Genomic DNA, 23,353 nt, shown 5'->3' with positions numbered 1-23,353 from the left:
AAGAGGAGTCTAAGCATTTTGAACACAGGTGATTTATTGTTGCGACTTTCTTAAATTTGGTAATTCTTGTGAGCATTTGGAAATCAAAGCTTAAACTCAATAACTGATACTAGGTGTCCTAACATTATGCTTGGATTAAAAGTGACAAACTAGGATGAACATTTCAACATGTTCCTGGAGCTACTTCAGTCTGCATATTATTTCATTTAATTGCACTTAAAACAGATGAGCTTTTCATTTTTTACGTAAGAAAATAGCTAGTACTTCATGTTTCTTCAAAGCCAATAAACTATAAAGTGTTTTTGTGTCATTGTTATTGAAGTGTTCTCATGTGAAGTGTTCATCATATATTTTGCAATTTAATAAATTTACTCCTTTTAAATACAGTTTATAATTTGACTGATATTAGGTATTTATCAGAGTAGAAAGCTATCTTATACTCGTGACAGTACAAAATTCGGTTATCAAAAGAATGTATCTCGTGACAGTACACCTAATATGGGCCTAGAGTCCCTAGGGGAGATGGATTTCTGAGAACTTGATTGCGTAATCAAAGTGTGTCAATGACCTAAATTTCCAAGGTCGATGTTGTTGTTGTTGTAAGTGCACGCTCTCAGCGAATGTCAAGGTCAATCGATCTGTTGTTGTTTGGCCACGTGTAATGACATGAGGGTGATTTACATAATCGGCGGGGGAGAATGTATTGATTTACGAAAGGGGGATTAAGAAACAAACATGGCTTCTTTGATCTTTAGACTAACCTAACCTGAGAAATTGATTTACATAATCGCTAGGGGAATGTATTGATTCACGAAGGGGGAATTAAGAAACATTATGGCTTCTTTAATCTTAGGTCTGAGGGATAAACGTTCTTTAGGTCAGAGAGAAAAATTAATATTCTATTTTTAAATAGGGCTTCATTGATCTTTAGTGTCAGGAATAAGAAATGACATCACTTGTTATCTTGGAATTAAGTGGGAGTCTAAAGAGATAGAAATTCTATTTTTAAATACGGCTTCACTGAGCTTTAATTCGGAGAGATAAATTGATATTCTAACGAAACCTTAATAGTGTAGCTATGAACATTTATGAGATGAAGAGATTAACGTAGGAAAGGGTTTCCTAGAAATTTGAAATGTGAAAGCAGAGAGATGCCAAAAACAAAAGGAACACGCTGAAATTACGTTTAGGGATTATTTGGGTGAAATGGTCTTAGACATTTTAGGGAATTATTTCGGCGATACAGTTAGAGACATTTTAAAAGATGATTTTAGAAAGGGTTTTAGAAAAGGTTTTGAGTGTGGTCGCTACACTAAGCAAGTTCTATTTGAACATTGTCGTGTAGTCCTCTACCCCAACCCCAAAGGACACCGATCGCCCTACCCCGATCCAAAGGGCCCCAAACCCCAAACCTCGATTCCAAAGGAACTTCCTGGGCCCCCAAGGCTCCCCCGGCTCCCAAAGGGCCCCCCAGACCCCCAAAGGCCCTCCCCGGGCCCCGTCTTTCGTTGATGTATGTTGTCTGAAACCTATGATTTGGGGTGTATGGGTTGCTATTTTTGACTTTTCTGAGTTGGATTTCTTAGTCTTTCTAAGGTATGTGTTGTCGGAAACCTATGATTTGGGATGAGTAGTTTGCTATTTTTGACTTTTCTGAGCTGGATTTCTTAGCCTTCCATAGGTGTGTGTTGTCAGAAATGTATGATTTGGGATGCGGAGTTGGCTTATCTGACTCTTTGGAGCTAGAATCCTTAGTATTTCTTTGGGTTGTGCTTTCTGAAACTTACCTTTCGGGAATAATTATTTTTCTTTTTCGTACACTTATGATCTTGCATCTACACGTACACCGTCTTTGTATTCTTTCTGACACAAATGAATTGGGATATGTAAATTACTATTTCGGGCTTTTCTGAGCTAGATTTCTTAGTCCCTCATAGGTGTTTGTTGTCTGAATATAGACAACAAACACCTATAGTTTGGGATGAGTAGTTTGCTATTTTTGACTTTTCTGAGCTAGGTTTCTTAGCCTTTCATAGGTGTGTGTTGTCTCAAACCTATAGTTTGGGATGAGTAGTTTGCTATTTTTGACTTTTCAAAGCTAGATTTCTTAGTCTTTCATGGATGTGTGTTGTCTGAAACCTATGATTTGGGATGGTTAATTTGCTATTTTTGACTTTTCTGAGCTAGGTTTCTTAGCCTTTCATAGGTGTGTGTTGTCTGAAAATTATGATTTGGGATTTGTAGTTTGCTTTTTAGACTTTTCAGAGCTAGGATTCTTAGTCCCTCATAGGTGTTTGTTGTCTGAACCCTATAGCTTGGGATGAATAGTTTGCTATTTCAAGCTTTTCTGAGCTATGGTTTCTTAGTATTTCATAGGTGTGTGTTGTCTGAAACTTATGATTTGAGGTATGCAATTTGCTATTTCCGACTTTTCATAACCAGATTTCTTAGTCTTTCGTAGGTGTGTGGTGTCTGAAACCTATGATTTGGGATGTGTGGGTTGCTATTTTTTGACTTTTCTGAGCTGGATTTCTTAGGCTTTCGTAGGTGTGTGTTGACTGAAACCTATGTTTTGGGAATGAGTTGTTTGCTATTTTTGACTTTTCTGAGCTAGATTTCTTAGTATTTCATAGGTTTGTTCTTTCAGAAAATTATGATTTGGGAGGTGTAGTTTGCTTTTTGGACTTTTCAGAGCTAGGTTTCTTAGTCCCTCATATGTGTTTGTTGTCTTAAACTACGAGTTTGGGGTAAGTAGTTGGATATTTCAGGCTTTTCGGAGCTATGGTTTCTTAATATTTCGTAGGTGAAGCTTCCACGTCATTTTTAAGTTCACCAAGACATAAACAATTTAAAGTTCTGTTCTAAATTTTTCCATAGAAAATAGTAAAAGTTATACCATGTTAGTGAATATTTTCACGGAAGATAAAAAGTTCTAGTTCAATTTAAAATTTTCTAAACGAAGTCAAGGAAACTTCAAGTTCTCTTCTGAATTTTCTCAATGAAAAAGAAATTATTCATTGATCATTTCTATATTTCCAAATAATATAAAAATTTTCCACTTTAGTTCAGATCTGTCTCGAAGAGATGAAAAATTTAAAATACTGTTCCAAATTTGTCACAGAAGATAAAAAAGTTCAAGTTCTCTTCGGAATTTTACCAAAGAACACAATTTCATTCTAATTTATCCAGAGAAAACAAAAATCTTCCATTTCAGTTCTTTATTTCACAATGACATGAAGAAATTTAGAGTTCAATTCTAAATTTTTCGGTGAAAGATAAAAAAAGTAATACCATACTTGTGAATATTTTCACGGAAGATAAAAGGTTCTAGTTCAATTTTAAATTTTCTCAACGAAGTGAAGAAAAGTTCAAGATCTCTACTGAATTTTACCAAAGAACACAATTCAATTCTAATTTATCCAGAGAAAATAAAAATTTTCCACTTAAGTTCATTATTTCACAAAGACATAAAGAAATTTAAAGTTCAATTCTAAATTTTTCAGTGGAAGATAGAAAAAGTAATACCATACTTGTGAATATTTTCCCGGAAGATAAGAAGTTCTAGTTCAATTTAAAATTTTCTCAACGAAGTGAAGAAAAGTTCAAGTTCTCTTCTGAATTTTACCATAGAACACAATTTAATTCTAATTTCTCCAGCGAAAATAAAAATCTTCCACTTAAGTCCTTTTTTTAAAAAAGACATATAGAAAATTCTAGTAAAAGTTTAAATTTTTGGTGGAAGATAGAAAAAGCAATACCATACTTGTGAATATTTTCAAGGAAGATAAAAAGTTCTAGTTCAATTTAAAATTTTCTCAACGAAGTGAAGAAAAGTTCAAGTTCTCTACTGAATTTTACCAAAGAACACAATTCAATTCTAATTTCTCCAGAGAAAACAAAAATCTTCCACTTAAGTTCTTCATTTTACAAAGTCATAAAGAAATTTAGAGTTCAATTCTAAATTTTTCGGTGGAAGATAGAAAAAGTAATACCATATTTGTGAATATTTTCACGTAATATAAAACTTTCTAGTAAAATTCAAAATTTTCTCAACTAAGTGAAGAAGAATTCAAGTTTTTTTCTGAATTTTACCAAGGAACACAATTCAATTCTAATTTCACCAGAGAAAATTAAAATCTTCCAATTAGATTCTATATTTCAGAAACACATAAAGAAATTTAAAGTTCAATTCTAAATTTTTCAGTGGAAGATAGAAAAAGTAATACTATACCTGTAAATATTTTCTTGAAGAGATGAAAAATTTAAAACACTGTTCCAAATCTTTTACAGAAGATAAAACAGTTCAAGGTCTCTTCGGAATTTTACCAAAAAACACAATTAAATTCTAATTTCTCCAGAGAAAAAAAAATTGCTACACTACTGTTCTAAGTTTCACAAAGGTAAAATGAAATTTAGAGTTCAATTCTAAAATTTTCGGTTGAAGATAGAAAAAGTAATACCATACTTGTGAATATTTTTACAAAAGATAAAAAGTTCTAGTTCAATTTAAAATTTTCTCAATGAAGTGAAGAAAAATTCAAGTTCTCTTCTGAATTTTACCAAAGAACACAATTCAATTCTAATTTCACCAGAGAAAATCAAAATCTTCCACTTAATTTCTTTATTTCACAAAGACAGAAAGAAATTTAAAGTTCAATTCTAAATTTTTCGGTGGAAACAAGAAAAAGTAATATCATAGTTGTGAATATTTTCCCGGAAGATAAAAAGTTCAAGTTCAATTTAAAATTTTCTCAACGAAGTGAATAAAAATTAAAGTTATCTTCTGAATTTTACCAGAGAGTGAACTTCAATTCTAATTTCTCCAGAGAAAACAAAAATCTTCTACTTCAGTTCTATATTTCACAAAGAGATAAAGAAATTTAAAGTTCAATTCTAAATTTGAACTTAGAATTTAAGTTAGGTTAAGTTAGGTTAGGCTAGGCTAGGTCAGCCTACGTACGCGCGCGTACGTAGGCTAACCTAGCATAACCTAACTTAACCTAACCTAACTTAACCTAACCTAACCTAATCATACACCTAACTTTTTGCCTGTCTCTCACCTAAGCTAAGCTAACCTAAGTGAAGCGTATGTGGGCTAACCTAACCTAACCTAACATAAACTAATCTAACCTAAATTAATCTAGCCTAACCTAACCTAACCATAATCGCCAGAAAAGGTTAGGTTAACTTATCATGAGCGCTCATGATAAGTTAACCTAAGCTAACCTAACTTAAACATGTAGAAATGTTTCTATTTATGTATTAATATTTATTTATGCCTAACCTAACCTATTGTTTTGGAGGTTAGATGAACGAGTTTGAACGATTGTCTTTAATAATAGAACGAGTCACTCATTTTCTAATTTAAAAATTTGAGGGGTAAATCCATAAGACAAAGGAGATAAAATTTAATTTAAAATTAGAATAGAACTTTAAATTTTTCATCTCTTTGAGAAAAAAACCAGAACTGAAGTGGAACCTTTTTATTTTCTAGGAAAAATTAGAAGAGAACTTTGAATTTTTTATGTCTTTGAGAAATTACGAACTGAAGTGGAAGCTTTTTTCATTTTCATTGGTAAAATTCAGAATTGAGCTAACTTTTTTATCTTCTTTAAGAAAATTAATAAGAGAAATTGAAAAATTTTCACTTCTTCGATAAAACTCAGAAATAAATTGATGCACCTTATATTCATGTAGAAGATTCAAAATCAATGTATAACTTTTTCTATCTTCTATGAAAAATTTGGAACAAAAATTTAAATTTTTCATCTCTTTGCAGAAAATCGGAACTGAATTTAAGAAAATTAGAATTAAAGTGATACTTTTTATCTTCACTGGAAAATAATCCCATACATCGTAGACCAAGCTATATCTTATCCTGAAAATTTTATCGCTGACCTTTAAATTTTTTATGTTTGTTAGATCTTCAAAGTTGTCATTTAAGGTTTATTCATTTTCATGCCTAAAATTCAGAATTGAGCTAAATTTTTTCACGTCCTTGATAATAATAATAAGAAAAATTGAAAATTTAGCACTTATTCTAGAAAGCTATGAATGAAATTTGAGTTACTTATCTTCATGTTGATATTCACAATGAATGTTTAACTTTTTTTATCTTCTATGAAAAATTTTGAACAGAACTTTAAATTTTTCATCTCTTTGAGAAAAATCAGAAATGAATTTAAGAAAAATTATAAATAAAGTGAAAATTTTTGTCTTTATGGAAAATAATCACAATCAGAGTATTACTTTTTCTATCTTTCATCTAAAAATTTAGAATATAACTTTATATTTTTTTATTTCATTGTGGAACTTAAAACTAAAGTGGAAGATTTTTATTTTCTCTGGAGAAATTAGAATTGAATTGTGTTCTTTGGTAAAATTCAGAAGAGAACTTGAATTTTTCTTCACTTCGTTGAGAAAATTTTAAATTGAACTAGAACTTTTTATCTTCCGTGAAAATATTCACAAGTTTTTTTTTAATTTTTCTATATTCCTCCGAAAAAATTTATAATTGTACTGTAAATTTATTTATTTCCTTGTGTAGTAATTAGCCGAAGTGCAAGATTTTTATTTTCTATGGTGATATTAGACTTGAATTTTGCTCTTTAGTAAAATTCAGAAGAGAACTTAAACTTTTCTTCACTTCGTTGAGAAAACTGTAAATTGAACTAGAACTTTTTATCTTCCGGGAAAATATTCACAAGTATGGTATCACTTTTTCTATCTTCCACCGAAAAATTTATAATTGAACTTTAAATTTCTTTATGTCTTTGTGAAATAAAGAACTTAAGTGGAAGATTTTTATTTTCTCTGGAGAAAATAGAATTGAGTTGTGTTCTTTGGTAAAATTCCGAAGAGAACTTGAACTTTTTTATCTTCTGTGAAAAATTTAGAACAGTATTTTAAATTTTTCATCTCTTCGAGAAAATATTCACAGGTATGGTATTACTTTTTCTATCTTCCACAGAAAAATTTATAATTGAACTTTAAATTTCTTTGTCTTTGTGAAATAAAGAGCTGAAGTGGAAGATTTTTATTTTATCTGGTGAAATTAGCATTAATTATGTTCTCTAGTAAAATTCAGAAGAGAACTTGAATTTTTCTTCACTTCATTGAGAAAATTTTAAATTGAACTAGAACTTTTTATCTTCCGGGAAAATATCCTCTGTCTACCATGGAAAAAAAGAGATTAGGACTTTAAATTTCTTTATGTCCTTGTAGAATAAAGAACTTAAGTGGAAGATTTTATTTTCATTGGTAAACTTGGTAAATGATAGTTTTATTTTGTAATTCTCAGACGGAAACTAGACTTCTTCTCCTCAGCATTGAGAAAATTTGACTTGACCTAGAACTTTTTATCTTCCGTGAAAATATTCACAAGTATGGTATTACTTTTTCTATCTTCCACCGAAAAATTTAGAATTGAACTTTAAATTTCCTTATGTCTTTGTGAAATAAAGAACTGATTTAGTATTTATTTATTGTCTAGTTTTCACTTAGATTTTTTTTTTATTCACTGACGATATTCCGAAAAGTACAAGTTACCATCTTTACGCCATCGAGAAAACTGTAATACGAGCAGGAACTTTTTATCTCACGTGAACAACAACTCGAGTATGGTCCTGCTATTTCTTGTTTCCACTGAAAAATTTAGAATTGAACTTTAAATTTCTTTATGTCTTTGTGAAATAAAGAACTTAAGTGGAAGATTTTGATTTTCTCTGGTGAAATTAGAATTGAATTGTGTTCTTTGGTAAAATTCAGAAGAGAACTTGAATTTTTCTTCACTTCGTTGAGAAAATTTTAAATTGAACTAGAACTTTTTATCTTCCGTTAAAATATTCACAAGTATGGTATTGCTTTTTCTATCTCCCTCCGAAAAATTAGAAATGTACTCTATATTTCATTTTGTCTTTGTGAAATAGAGAACTGAAGTGTAAGATTTTTTTTTTCACCGGTGAAATTAGAATTGAATTGTGTTCTTTGGTAAAATTCAGAAGAGACCTTGAAATTTTTTATCTTCAGTGAAAAAGTTGGTACAGTATTTTAAATTTTTCCTCTCTTCGAGAGAATATTCACAAGTCTGGTGTTACTTTTTCTATCTTCCACCGAAAAATTTAGATTTGAAATTTATATTTATTTGACTCTTTTAAATAAATAACTTAATTTTAATATTTTTTTTTTCTCGTTTTAATTAATATTTTAAGTTTTTTATTTTTTAAAATTCCGAAGAGAACTTTAATTATTATTAACTTCGTTTAAAAAATTTTGAATTGAATTAGAACTTTTTATCTTCCGTGAAAATATTCACATGTATGGTACTACTTTTTCCATCTTCCACCGAAAAATTTAGATTTGAACTATAAATTTGTATATGTCTTTGTAAAATAAAGAACTTAAGTGGAAGATTTTTGTTCTCTCTGGAGAAATTAGAATTGAATTGTGTTCTTTGGTAAAATTCAGTAGAGAACTTGAACTTTTCTTCACTTCGTTGATAAAATTTTAAATTGAACTAGAACTTTTTATCTTCCGTGAAAATATTCACAAGTATGGTATTACTTTTTCTATCTTCCACCGAAAAATTAAGAATTGAACTTTAAATTTCAGTATGTCTTTTTGAAATAAAGAACTTAAGTTGAAGATTTTTATTTTCTTTGGTGAAATTATAATTGAAGTGTTTTCTTTGGTAAAATTCAGAAGAGAACTTGAATTCTTCTTCACTTCGTTAAGAAAATTTTAAATTGAACTAGAACTTTTTATCTTCCGTGAAAATATTCACAAGTATGGTATTAATTTTTCTATTTTCCACTGAAAAATTTAGAATTGAACTTTAAATTTCTTTATGTCTTTGTGAAATAATGAACTTAAGTGGAAGATTGTTATTTTCTCGGGATAAATTAGAATTGAATTGTGTTCTTTGGTAAAATTCAGTAGAGAACTTGAACTTTTCTTCACTTCGTTGAGAAAATATAAAATTGAACTGGAACTTCTTATCTTCCGTGAAAATATTCACAAGTATGGTATTAATTTTTCTACCTTTCACCGAAAAATTTAGAATTGAACTCTAAATATCTTTATGTCCTTGTGAAATAAAGAACTGAAGTGTAAGATTTTTGTTTTCTCTGGAGAAATTAGAATGGAAATGTGTTCTTTGGTAACATTCCGAAGAGAACTAGAACTTTTTTATCATTATAGAAAAACTTGGAACAGTATTTTAAATTATTCATCTCTTCGAGACAGATCTGAACTAAAGTGGAAAATTTTTATATTATTTGGAAAAATAGAAATGATCAATGACTAATTTCTTTTCCATTGAGAAAATTCAGAAGAGATCTTGAACTTTCCTTGCCTTCGTTGTGAAAATTTTAAATTGAACTAGAACTTTTTATCTTCCGTGAAAATATTCAAAATCATAGTATAACTTTTCCTATCTTCTATGTAAAAATTTAGAACTGAACTTTAAATTGTTTATGTCTTGGTGAACTTAAAACTGACGTGGAAGCTTCACCTACGAAATACTAAGAAACCTTAGCTCAGAAAAGCCTGAAATATCCAACTACTCATCCCAAACTAGAAGTTTCCAACAACAAACACCTATGAGGGACTAAGAATCCTAGCTCTGAAAAGTCCAAAATGCAAACTATACCTCCCAAATCATAATTTTCTGAAAGCACACACCTAAGAAATGCTAAGAAATCTAGCTCAGAAAAGTCAAAAATAGCAAACCACTCATTCCCAAATCATAGGTTTCAGTCAACACACACCTACGAAAGGCTAAGAAATCCAACTCAGAAAAGTCAAAAAATAGCAACCCACACCACCCCAAATCATAGGTTTCAGACACCACACACCTACGAAAGACTAAGAAATCTGGTTATGAAAAGTCGGAAATAGCAAAGTGCATAGCCCAAATCAACAGTTTCAGACAACACATGACTACGAAACACTATTACAACATAGTTCAGAAAAGTTTAAAATAGAAGACTACTCGACCAAGACTATCAGTTTTCGAGAACGCCCAACTAGGAGAGACCAATAAATCAAGATCTGAAAAGTCCCTAAAGCAAACTACAAATCACAAGTCAAAGGTTTCAGACAGCAAACACATCTGAAAGGCTAAGAAACCTAGCTCTGAAAAGTCAAAAATAGCAAATTAACCATCCCAAATCATATGTTTTATGCAACAAATATCTATGAAAGGCTAAGAAATTCAGCTCAGAAAAGTCTTAAATAGCAATCCACCCATCCCAAATCATTGGTTTCAGACAACACCCATCAACAAAAGACTAAGAAATCTAGCTTAGAAAAGCCCGAAATAGTAATTTACATATCCCGAATCATAAGTTTCAGAAAACATTCACCTCAGAAATACTAGTAAACATTATCTTATAAAATACTTAAATAGAAAAATACACCCCTAAAATCATATGTTTCAGACAACACAAACGTACGAAATACTGGGAAACCTTGTATCTGAAAAGCCTGTAATAGCAAACTACACATATCAAACAATAGGTTTCAGACACCAAACACAAAGCAGGGACTAATAATTCTAGCTTTGAAAAGACAAAAATGCAACAAAAAAAATAACAAATCATAGGTTCCAGACAACACACATCAATGAAAGACTAAGAACCATATATCCCAAATCATAGGTTTCAGTCAACACACACCAACGAAAGACTAAGAAATCTAACTTAGAAAAGCCTGAAATAGTAATTTACATATCCCAAATCATAAGTTTCAGACAAAATTCACCTACGAAATACTATGAAACCTTAGCTCAGAAAGGCATGAAATATAAAATTAGACACCTCAAGTCATAAGTTTCAGACAACACACACCTACGAAATACTCAGAAACCTTAGATCAGAAAAGCCTGAAATAGCAAACTACTCATCCCAAACTATAGGTTACAGACAAAAAACACCTATGATGGACTAAGAATCCTAGCTCTGAAAAGTCCAAAAAGCAAAACTACAAATCCCAAATCATAGGTTTCAGACAACACACACCAACGAAAGACTAAGAAATCTAACTTAGAAAAGCCCGAAATAGTAATTTACATATCCAAAATCATAATTTTTAGTCAATACACACCCACGAAAGGCTAAGAAATCCAGCTCTGAAAAGTCCAAAAGCAAACTACTCATCCCCACCAAAAGGTTTGAGAAAACAAACACCCATGAAATGCTAAGAATTTTAGCTCTGAAAAGTCTAAAATATCAAACTACTCATCCCAAACTATAGGTTTCAGACAACAAACACCTATGAGGGACTAAGAAATCTAGCTCAGAAAAGCACTAAATAGTATTTTAAATTTCCCTAATCATAATTTTCTTAAGACATAAAACTTTGGCGTATTATTGATGCATATCTCCGTAAATAATGGAGAAGAATAAGAATTATTCCCAAGAACGGAGTTATTGACCACACACACAAATGAGAGACACAGGCATAAGTCACTAAAGGGACCAAAAGGCAAACTAAAACTCCTAAATCATAGGCTTTTGACAACACACACGTATGGAAGGCTATGAAATTCAGCTCAGAAAAGTCAAAATAGCAAACCAGCCATCCCAAATCATAGGTTTCAGACAACACATACCTATGAAAGACTAAGAAATCCAACTCAGAAAAGTCAAAAATAGCAACCCATACACCCCAAATCATAGGTTTCAGACAACATACATCAACAAAAGCCGGAGCCCGGGGAGGGCCTTTGGGGGTCTGGGGGGCCCTTTGGGAGCCCGGGGAACCTTTGGGGACCGGGGGGTTCCTTCGGGATTGGGGTATGGGGATCGGAGCCCTTTGGGTCGGGGTAGGGCGATCGGGGCCCTTTGGGGTTGGGGTAGAGGACCTCACGACACTGTTCAAATAGAACTTGTTTACTATAACGACCACAATCAAAACCTCTTCTAAAACCTTTTCTAAAATCATCTTTTAAAATGTCTCTAACTGTTTCGCCGAAATAATTCACTAAAATGTCTAAAACCGTTTCACCCAAATAATCCCTAAACGTAATCTCAGCATGTTCCTTTTGTTTTTGGCATCTCTGTGCTTTCACATTTCAAATTTCTAGGAACCCCTTTCCTACCTTAATCTCTTCATCTCATAAATGTTCCTAGCTACACTATTAAGGTTTCGTTAGAATATCAATTTATCTCTCCGACTTAAAGCTCAGTGAAGCCGTATTTAAAAATAGAATTTCTCTCTCTTTAGACTCCCGCTTAATTCCAAGATAACAAGTGATATCATTTCTAATTCCTGACACTAAAGATCAATGAATCCCTATTTAAAAATAGAATATTAATTTTTCTCTCTGACCTAAAGAACGTTTATCCCTCTGACCTAAGATTAAAGAAGCCATAATGTTTCTTGATTTCCCTTTCGTGAATCAATACATTCCCCTAGCGATTATGTAAATCAATTTCTCAGGTTAGGTTAGCCTAAAGATCAAAGAAGCCATGTTTGTTTCTTAATTCCCCCTTCGTAAATCAATACATTCTCCCCCGCCGATTATGTAAATCACCCTCATGTCATTACACGTGGCCAAACAACAACAGATCGATTGACCTTGACATTCGCTGAGAGCGTGCACTTACAACAACAACAACCCCGACCTTGGAAATTTAGGTCATTGACACACTTTGATTACGCAATCAAGTTCTCAGAAATCCATCTCCCCTAGGGACTTTATGCCCATATTTGGTGTGCTGTCACGAGATGCATTCTTTTGATAACCGAATTTTGTACTGTCACGAGTATAAGATAGCTTTCTACTTATCAGTTTATAATTTGGAATGAATCCCCAAAAGAAAAAATGAATAATATCCAAAAGAGCAGCCAAAAGCGATAAAAAAGCAGTAGTTCAGCCTTATCCTACAAGACATATATTCTATAAAAAAGCCAAAAAAACTTTAAAATGCATTTTTTTAAATTGTTATTAAAAATCAGTTTTTAATGCAAGAAGGGTTTTTGGGAATCCAAAAGAGCAAAAAAAAAAAAAAATCAATATCAAAGTCGCCCATTTAAAATGTTTTAAAGGTGACAGAACAGACATAGGCAAAAGGCATTACGAAAAAATTAAGCTTATAAGTTCAAAATTACATTCTAAGTTTTTACCCAGATAACTGACGAATTTTGTGACACGGTATTTGAAGTTTTATATGCAGTAATGCTCGATGAAAAAAACTACTAATTTTGATAATTATTTATGTTAAGAATACATAGCTAATAGATACTTCAACTACTCGTATTATGCAAGGGTTTTGAAACGCCACAGTCATTTCGTTTCTACCAGATTTCTACTTCTCTTGATGAACAACGAAGAAGACCAGTTTCCAGCCAGCGACTTGTGAATGTTTGAACTCATGAACAGGCTCGAATCTGTTGTAAATTGAAGCTGTGATTTGAGAAAGACTGATGAAAACATTAATGTTTGCGGTCAACATTTGATCGCGCTGGCAGCACGCCGCCGACATCTCACCAGCGGTGCGCCGCCGGCGTCTTACCGGTGTCACGGTGCGGCGTGCTGTTTTTTCCCCCGCCGCCGCCGGTCTTCCCTCATCGGCGCGGCACCGGGATCTAATTGTGAGTGTTAAAAGAGAAATTTATTTGTGTGTTGATTGAGGTGATTGTCGGTATATGAAAGGAAGCATGATGAATCATAGAGTATGAGTGTGGGATTCCTTTAAGTTCCCTGTAAAAAAAAATTATTATCCTTAGAAAGTTAATTAATTGTTTAGTAGAGGTGGGGGAGGGGAGGAGGAGTCAGAGAGTTTTATTTCCCCAAGGAAGTGTATTAGTGTATAAGTAGTTGAAGTGTTCCCTTATTTGGGGTCATCCCAAACACGCTAATATGCGTCGGGACCTATTTTGATATTGTTGGTATTATATGCAGTTTTGTTTTGTTACCATTATATGGAGATTTGTATGTTGTTTTTATTTATGACCCATTTGTTAATAAAAAAAAAGAATATTCCGAACATTTTAAAATAACTAAGTCTAATGGTACCCATAAAAAGCTACGAATCTGAGAAGATTTACCCGATTTTAAACACAGTATATAAATTATAGTGTGATATATATCTTTATACTGTGATTTTTAAATAGGGGGTAAACACACCCGAATAGTGAAGGTATTCTAATGAAAATAAGACCATTATATTCAACATATCAGAAAACCCACCCGTAGAGCTTTTAAGTTCTTATCTACAAAAATGTAGAACTTTGTATTTTTGGCTAAAAGAAAGATCATCGATCCGTGTTTATTTACTGTTTTTTTTTCCTAAAGGGGATCATATCGAACCATTTGTCCAAGAAGATTGGGAGAGAGCTGATCCGAACGGAAATTAAAAGCTCTAATGCCCTTTTTAAGTGACCAAAAAGACTGAAGGGTAACTAGCCCCCTCCCACGCCCCTTTCCCCTAGACCCATTTGATCAAAATTTGTCGAGGGTGGTTTGTAAGTCGCTCTCCCCATCCCTTGCCAACTTAAGACCATGATCAAAATTTGGCGAAGATGGTTTACGAGTCCCTCTCCCCATCCCTTTCCATCTTAAAACCATGATCAAAATTTGGCGAAGGTGGTTTACGAGTCCCTCTCCCCATCCCTTGCCAACTTACGACCATGATCAAAATTTGGCGAAGTTGGTTTACGAGTCCCTCTCCCCATCCCTTTCCAACTTAAAACCATGATCAAAATTTGGCGAAGGTGGTTTACGAGTCCCTCTCCCCATCCCTTGCCAACTTACGACCATGATCAAAATTTGGCGAAGGTGGTTTACGAGTCCCTCTCTCCATCCCTTGAAATATTCTATGTAGCTGATTCTCAAGCCAAATTCTAAGCTATCTGGTAAATTGCGGGTGCCAAAACACGTTAACTTTAAGCCCCATGAGAGTATGAGCATGCTACCATCTCATGCATAAATGATTTTCGTATATTTGCCTGAGAAGGCTATATATTGAATATTATATTATAGCCTCTATTATTATGTTATTATAGCATCAGTTATTCTATAGCCTCGATTATATCTTAAATTCTATTATTATAGCCTCTTTATATTATAGCCTCTGGTTAAGAATTTTAGCAATGGTAATTCTAATGGTGATCTACATTTTATTTTGATAGACCACTGTTTTTCAGGAGTTTCGTTTTCAAATTTCCTGCAAAAAAGTTTTTGCATTTACCTTTTATTTGTCAAAACAAGCATAGACATTGTTGTTATTCCTGAACCAAATTTAAACACATTTACTCAATACATATGAAAGTCTTCTTTTTGGAAAATCGTAGTTTATTCTTTACTTTGTAAGGGGACTGAATGGGGGAGTATTCAAAAGAAGGGATGTAAACAAACGTTTAAGGGGTTTGAACTCTATAGATCTCAGTGTTGCACTACTTTTGGTTACAAGGTTTTCCGCTCTATAATGGCACAGAAGGCTTCATTTTAGGTGTCATATGGTATTTTGTAATGACGCTATGGAGCCAAACTTAAAAAATCACTTGGTATAAGTATTATTTTCAAACTAACTTTTAATCTACTATCCAGATCTTTTAGTACACCTTTAATCTTGAATCAAATAAAAATAAAAAAAGACTTATCAGTATTTCAAGCGGGGAGGTAATTTTATTTTAGGCCGGATGGACTGCCCCCAGACCCCATTTCCCCCGCTTCCAGCTGAAATTTAGCATCTTCGAAAATATTGTCAAAACTAAGACAGGCTTGCGTAATTAAAGCATCCACAGAAACAGGGTAATTTTCTTTACTTAGCATATCTTTGCCTTTATGGTACTATATGACTCATTTTTCATTTTTCACTGTCATTCTCTCTTAACTTCGAACATTCAGCTCCAACTTTGCACACACACCCCCATACACAGGAAATTTTACAAAATTACGACACGGGTTTCAAGCTTCGAAATTACCAAAAAATTGTTCGTGTCATTAACTTTTACTGTTAAAGTCAATATAAACAGCAGCTCTAATTTATGAGAGAATTTAGCTCAAGAATTTTTTGTATTTAAAGATTTCTTATCCCTAATTTCACTTCTATTTTTAGTTTTCACTTACTAAGGGGGATAGGAGGGGAAAATTCAGGAAGGGGGAATGTTAACTATTGATTCAAGGTTTTTAGGCAAGCAAATTTTAACTTTATTCTCTACGTCCATGCTTAACTTTCCATCCCAGAAATGGCATCAAGCTTTACGTCGCCTTACCCCCGCCCCCCCACCATGTGTATAAATAAGGATATACAGACTACTTGTATATATTCTTCCTAATATTTTACACTTGCGCTACTTTTTTCTTTACCGCTAGAGCAGAGTTTCCCATAGTGAAATGTTCGCGTCTACCATTAAATATTGTAAAGCACAATGGGAAAATATTAGAGTGGGCAGTATATTTATCCACCAGTGGTGGGAGGGGGGAAGGAAGTAAACTGATATACTCTTAGGAATGAAACGAAGAAGAATTCGATTGCTTTGGAGTAGTTTTCTAAGTTTTTAAGTGTTTCTCTAAAATATATCCTTGTCCTCAAGAGTCACCTCGAATGGTACAATTCATTTGTTATTCCGATATTGCCTTTGGAATCCTCCAGCGCAGGCCCCCTTCAGGGTATAAAATGCCCGGTTACCATAAAAACAATAAAACCATCATACTTTCGTCGACTGTTATATTTCGTTTTGTTTCGTTATGTTTTTTCGTTTCATTATAATTACCATATATCAGGTTTTATTCCATTGTTGTTCACACTAAAAATCTAATAGCTAAAAATATAATTTTAAATATATATATATATATATATATATATATATATATATATATATATATATATATATATATATATATATATATATATATATATATATATATATATATATATATATATATATATATATATATATATATATATATATATATATATATATATATATATATATATATATATATATATATATATATATATATATATGTGTGTGTGTGTGTGTGTCTGTGTGTCTGTGTGTGTCTGTGTCTATCTGTGTTTGTGTCTGTGTCTGTCTGTGTATGTCTGTCTGTCTGTCTGTGTGTGTGTCTGTGTGTGTCTGTATCTGTCTGTGTCTGTATCTGTCTGTGTCTGCGTCTGTCTGTGTCTGCGTCTGTCTGTGTTTGCGTCTGTGTCTGTCTGTGTCTGTGTCTGTGTGTCTGTGTGTCTGTGTCTGTATGTCTGCATGTCTGCATGTCTGCATGTCTGCATGTCTGCATGGCTGTATGTCTGTATGTCTGTATGTCTGCATGTCTGCATGTCTGCATATCTGCATGTCTGCATATCTGCATGTCTGCATGTCTGCATGTCTGCATATCTGCATGTCTGCATATCTGCATGTCTGCATGTCTGCATGTCTGCGTGTCTGTCTGTGTGTCGGTCGGTGGCTGTGTTGGTGTGTGACTGAGTGTCAGTGTGACAGAGAGACTGAGTGACAGAGACTCTGTGAGACTGAGAGACAGAGAGACTGAGAGTCTGTTTGTCTGTGTGTCTGTGTGTCTGTGTGTGTGTGGGTCGTGTGTGTGTGTGTCTCTGTCTGTCTGTGTGAGTGTGTGTCTGTCTCTGTCACTGTGTCTGTGTTGTTGTGTGGGGGTCTGTGTGTGTGTGTGTGTGTGTGTGTGTGTGTGTGTGTGTGTGTGTGTGTGTGTGTGTGTGTGTGTGTGTGTGTGTGTGTGTGTGTGTGTGTGTGTGTGTGTGTGTGTGTGTGTGTGTGTGTGTGTGTGTGTGTGTGTGTGTGTGGGAGTGGGTGTGGGGGGGTGGGGGGGGGGGGGTGGGTGGGGGTGGGGGGGTGTGCGGGAGGGCGTGAGTGTTGGTGAGTGGGTGTGGGTGAGAGAGTGTATGCATAAGTGCGTGTATGTATGTGTGTAAGTGCGTGAGTATGTATGTGTATGTATGTGTCTGTGTGTGCGTGCGTGTGTATATGTGTGTGTGTATCTGTCGTGTGTCTGTCTGTGTCTGTCTGTGTCTGTCTGTGTCTGTGTCTGTCTGTGTCTGTGTGTGTCTGAGTCTGTCTGTGTCTGTCTGTGTCTGCATCTGTCTGTGTCTGTGTCTGTCTGTGTCTGCGTCTGTCTGTCTCTGTCTGTGTCTGTGTGTGTCTTTGTCTGTCTGTGTGTCTGTGTCTGTGTCTGTGTGTCTGTGTGTCTGCATGTCTGTGTGTGTGCATGTCTGTATGTCTGCATGTCTGTATGTCTGTATGTCTGTATGTCTGTATGTCTGAATGTGTGTGTGTGTGTGTGTCTATATATGTATGTATATATATGTATGTGTGTATATCTGTATGTGTGTTTGTATTTGTGTGTGTATGTGAGTGTGTGAAAGTGTGTGAGAGAGAGAGAGAGAGATAGAGAGAGAGAGAGAGTGAGTGAGGGTGAGAGTGTGTGAGGGTGTGAGTGTTTGTATGTGTGTGTGTCTTTTTGTCTGTGTTTGTTTGTGTGTTTGTGTGTGTCTGTGTGTGTGTGTGTGTGTGTGTGTGTGTGTGTGTGTGTGTGTGTGCTGTGCTTGGGTATTTGTCTGTGTGTGAGTGTTTGTCTGTGTGTTTATGTCTATCTGTGTGTGCTTAAAAAGGGCACTAAAACTTTTACTTTCCTATGGAATCAATCGCTTCTGAAATTATCTTGGTATTCCTCCGAAATACCTTGATAAAAAAAGAAGAATAAATAAATAAGAAGGAGCCCACTTTGCTCTTTAATTAAGCTTTTCTATTGCCCTGCCTATGATTATCATGATAAATTCAAATTTGCCTATTCTTTGTTTTCAAATATAGTTTTATCTCGCTCAAATATCATCTCCCTTTCAAAAAACTTTGTGTTCACATTTTGTGTCCAACTCAACTCTATTACAGTCACCGGTCTAGTGCTGTTGACGGCTCAAGAATGAAGCTATCTGTTTAAAAAATGATGCGAAGCATCAAGAGGTGAAAAAAAAGGGGAAATATATTATTTAGGGCTATATTTGGGACCACCAAGGGGGTAGGGTGTAGTGCCCGAAAGGTAACCATGAAATTTGGAAAGAGACTAAACTAAGGAATATATTGGTACTATTTTGTTTCATTCGCACGATTCCTTTAGATATGGTTATGAACTAGATACTTACCGAAATAAATATTGGAAAGCTAAGCCCACTCCCCTTCCCACTCCACGGCACTTATGTATTATAACGACCCCACTCAAGAATTTTGACCTGATCTGTCTACGTAAAACTGGTTTCTCCGTCTGCATTCGCAGATAATTAGCTTAGGCACAGTGAGATAATATACTATATAAGCATATTTTAATTAAATATTTAATATACAGAGTTGGTATTTTGAATAGGTTAGGTATTCAATATAACGAGTTCTGGGGGCCTGCTTTCCATAATTCTGTGTTGTAATTTCCCTAATTTTGTTACTAGAGTATTATATTTTAATCATATTTATGTATATTTAATTAGAAATAACATAACTTTACTGCTTGAGGGGGTTCGCTATAATACATAAGTACCCATTCCGCGAATAGCCTAAAGTCCTTATTTCAAAGAATAAAAGAGAACCTCCTTACGTGTTTTCCTTTGAGACCCCTGTTTTCTGGAATTGAATACCAGAAATCGCTTTATAAGTGGAACCATTATTTGTTCGACCAGATAAAAGCCTCTTCTCATCTGTGAGAATAACCGGGACTCGTCGATAATTCTCTTCTATATCTAGTTCAGTATAGCTGATATATTTAAATTCAAATTTTGCATCCATTGAAATCCAGTTTTAGACATACATTCACATAGGCTACAAAATCTATCTTATTCAACATCACTACCGTTTAAAATAGTTACATCTACCTTAAATTTTGCAGCTTACTGACCACAAAGGTATGTATGAGAGTAGGAATCGCTGCCCATTGGATAACCCTTACATAGGAACACCACCCAGGGTTTTTGGCCTTCAAGTCGGGTTGTTTATGAATGCAAAAGGCGTACAACTTTTTTTTGCCGACTAATTAGTGCATACTCGCCGAATACGCATTCTGTATAGCTCAACTTGTCTGTGTAATTTGCATAAAAATCGCATAGAACTATGCTGAAGTGTTTATCTTAACAAAAATGGTCTTGGTTTGTGAAACTAAAGTATATAGAAATTACGCACTCTAACTTGATTGACAAAGGAAGTTGAGAAACTTTAGTTGAAAGTACAATCAATTGTAAGTCTTTTGTGACAACCTTGGGCTAGGACCACTTATAAAAATTAATTTTTAGGTGGGGGATAGAACTCCCAGAATATAAGAACAGGGTGTATTTTACAAAGAATATTGAAAACGTACGGTAAGCTAAAACAGTACGGAATTTTACAGTAATATTTATATGCCCGGTCTCAAACAACCTTTCCTAGCCTCCCACTCTGTCCCAAAAATTGAATGCTTAGAACAACACAACAAATCAAGCAGCATCTTCTCCATAAGAATAAAAGATTTTTCTAAAAAGATAAGAAAAATATTTAAAATTCTTTAAATACATTTTTATTTTTTTTTACTTTAATATATGAAAAATTATTAATACTTTAAAGGAATAAATGTCTGTATGTGTATATTAAACTGACAATCCACTGTCATTTTTTTTCATAAACTATAAATTACGTTCTGGTTTTGAGAAGGTATGGGGTTAGTCAGCCTATTCATCTTAATTTATGCTCGTTTTGTGTTTGACTCGGTCATTTGTTGTAATTTCGGTTCGTTTTGAGTTTAATTCATTTATTAATGGTGATTTGTAGTAGTTTTACGCTTGGAAGATTATTTGATTTTATTTCTGCTTATTTTTTGCCTTAATGGAGCTCTCTAGTTTTCTTTAAAAAATCTGTTTTGTGGATAAGGTTTTTTAAATTAATAAAAAAACACGGGCAGTTACCGGCAGGCAGTGTTTCCATTCTAGGGATTTTCCCCCTATAATGGGGATTTTTGAGGTCTGTTAGGGGCAAACTTTTTCATATAGGGATTTGGGGATTCTTAGGGGTTTTTACAAGTCTTCTGGATTTTTAAGGAATTTTTAGTTTTTTTTTCCTAAATCTAGTGATTTTTCAAGATATAATGCATAGATTCATTCACCTCCCAATATGTGCCAAATTAGCCTTTTGAAACTTCCGATATCGCATCATATCTGATATATAAAAACTTCAGAGCGTTATCATCAAAATGATAGGCAAATCTTAAATCGCAAAATTGCAAATATGTTCTATATTTCCTATTTCATAACGTTTGCTCAGGTCAATTTTTTCTTCATATTTAAGGTTTTTTACTCTCTTTTATCTATAAGTTCCAAAAGATATTTCATTGGAATCATTAGAAAAAAAGAATACATTACATATAATTTTCTGAATCAAAAGGGAAATTATTGAAAAGAAAATAGGACTTAATGCTTTTCATAATAAGATTTATAATATAACTAAATAGGTTAAATCAATTATACTTTAACGATTGAAGTCGTTAGGGAGTAAGGGGGCAGGGGCGTCGTATCAAGGTGGGGGCCAGCTGCCACCAATAATTTGGAAAAAATAAGCATTATATAGCCCATGACCTTTGACTATCAGTAGTAAGGCAATAGGGAATCCAGCCAGTGATTGCGTAATATGCCTTACCACGGGTCAGTCATCTATGGATCCAGCCAGTGATTGCGTAATATGCCTTATCAGGGTCATTTGCCTATTACAATGAACTTTACATGGCTTGGCAGACATGTTCTCTATTATGGCATTGATTTTTTGTGTGTCAGTTAATTAGAGAAAGTTGGTGGTTAGTCCAATATAATAACTTGATTGGTCAGTTTTCTAAAAAAACTTGCCAAGCTATAATGTACTCAATTAAAAAAAAAACCCGTCGTTATTGCGAGAGGCTTACTCAATTTACATCTTAGTGTTAACTGGGTGATCTAATTGCGTAGGTACTAAAGGAACATTTGAAGGTGGAGAAAAAAAGGGGTAATTAGTGATTGTATAATTTTAACAAGAAATGACTTAAAAGTTTTTCAGAGGAGTCGGAGTGAAAGTGCATTGTATAATACACAAGGGAGGATTTGTACAGTTTTTTCAATTTTAAATAGTTTAGAAATAAAAAAAATTTACAAGAAATGGTCAAAAATGGTTTCGAGGGAGATGAGTTCCACGAGGATTCAGTTAAATGCGGTTTCATTTACACGGCGATTATTTAAATGGGGTCGAGTAGCTCGGAGGTTCTGATGTACTGGGTTTCAGTGATCCCGGGGGTCTGTTACAGGGGGGGTTCAGGTGTACTGGGGTTCGGTTCTCCCGGGGTTCAGTTCCCGGGGGGGTTCAGTTATTTTTTCTGATTTTGTGTGTTTTCTCAAGAAAATAACTGGTCTTTTAGCAAACTTAGCCATAGCTACCTGAAACTCTGCAGAAATATCTTCATTTTTAATCTAATTGCATAGGTACTAAAGGAACATTGAAAATTTTTTCTGATTTTGTGTGACCACCCGGCGCCCCAAAGACTCCTGAGCCTCCATTATAATACTTTTTAAGGCTTTATTATATCTTTTCAGAACAAATTATTATTTTAGGGAATTATTTCTGTGAAACAGTTAGAGACATTTTAACAGTGTTGTGAGGTCCCTTAGCACAACCCCAAAGGGCTCCGATACCCCCCCCCCAACCCCACACGGACCCCCCCGACAGCCAAGGGTCTCTGGGCCCTCAAAGGACCCCCGGGGCCCCGATGCCTCCTGAGTCCCCCATTATAATACTTTTTAAGGCTTTATTATATCTTTTCAGAACAAATTATTATTTTAGGGAATTATTTCGGTGAAACAGTCAGAGACATTTTAAGAGATGATTTTAGAAAAGGACTTGAGGGTGAAACTCTGTGGTCGTTATAATACATAAGTTCAATTTGAACGGTGTTGTGAGGTCCCTTACCACAACCCCAAAGGGCTCCGATCCCCCCCCCCCAACCCCGAAGGAAGCCCCCGGACAGCAAAGATTCTCTGGACCCCCAAAGGACCCCCGGCGCCCCCGATGCCTCCTGAGTCCCCCATTCTAATACTTTTTAAGGCTTTATTATATCTTTTCAGAACAAATTATTATTTTAGGGAATTATTTCGGTGAAACAGTTAAAGACATTTTAAGAGGGTTGTGAGGTCCCTTACCACAACCCCCAAAGGGCTCCGATCCCCCCACCCCAACCCCCAACGACGCCAGCGGACCGCAAAGTTTCTCTGGACCCGCAAAGGACCCCCGGCGCCCCGATGCCTCCTGAGTCCCCCATTATAATACTTTTTAAGGCTTTATTATATCTTTTCAGAACAAATTATTATTTTAGGCAATTATTTCGGTGAAACAGTTAGAGACATTT

At 34.2% G+C, this 23,353-nt stretch overlaps 1 protein-coding gene across 1 annotated transcript in view; it reads right to left on the bottom strand.

Moving 5' to 3' along the window:
• Nucleotides 1–19,843, bottom strand: part of LOC148956962 (uncharacterized) — a 104,850-nt gene extending 85,007 nt beyond the window's left edge. The window contains exon 1 of the mRNA XM_089097025.1: nucleotides 19,565–19,843. Within this exon, the coding sequence (XP_088953151.1) occupies nucleotides 19,565–19,752 (188 nt within the window). The 5' untranslated portion in view covers nucleotides 19,753–19,843. The remainder of the gene's footprint in view (nucleotides 1–19,564) is intronic.
• Nucleotides 19,844–23,353: the final 3,510 nt, after the last annotated feature.

This window comes from Artemia sp. Qi Xiang Cuo, chromosome 1, assembly GCF_049724085.1.
Source record: "Artemia sp. Qi Xiang Cuo chromosome 1, ASM4972408v1, whole genome shotgun sequence".
NCBI lineage: Eukaryota > Metazoa > Arthropoda > Branchiopoda > Anostraca > Artemiidae > Artemia > Artemia sp. Qi Xiang Cuo.
Note: the sequence above shows the minus strand (reverse complement) of the source record. Positions and strands in the feature narration are given on the sequence as shown.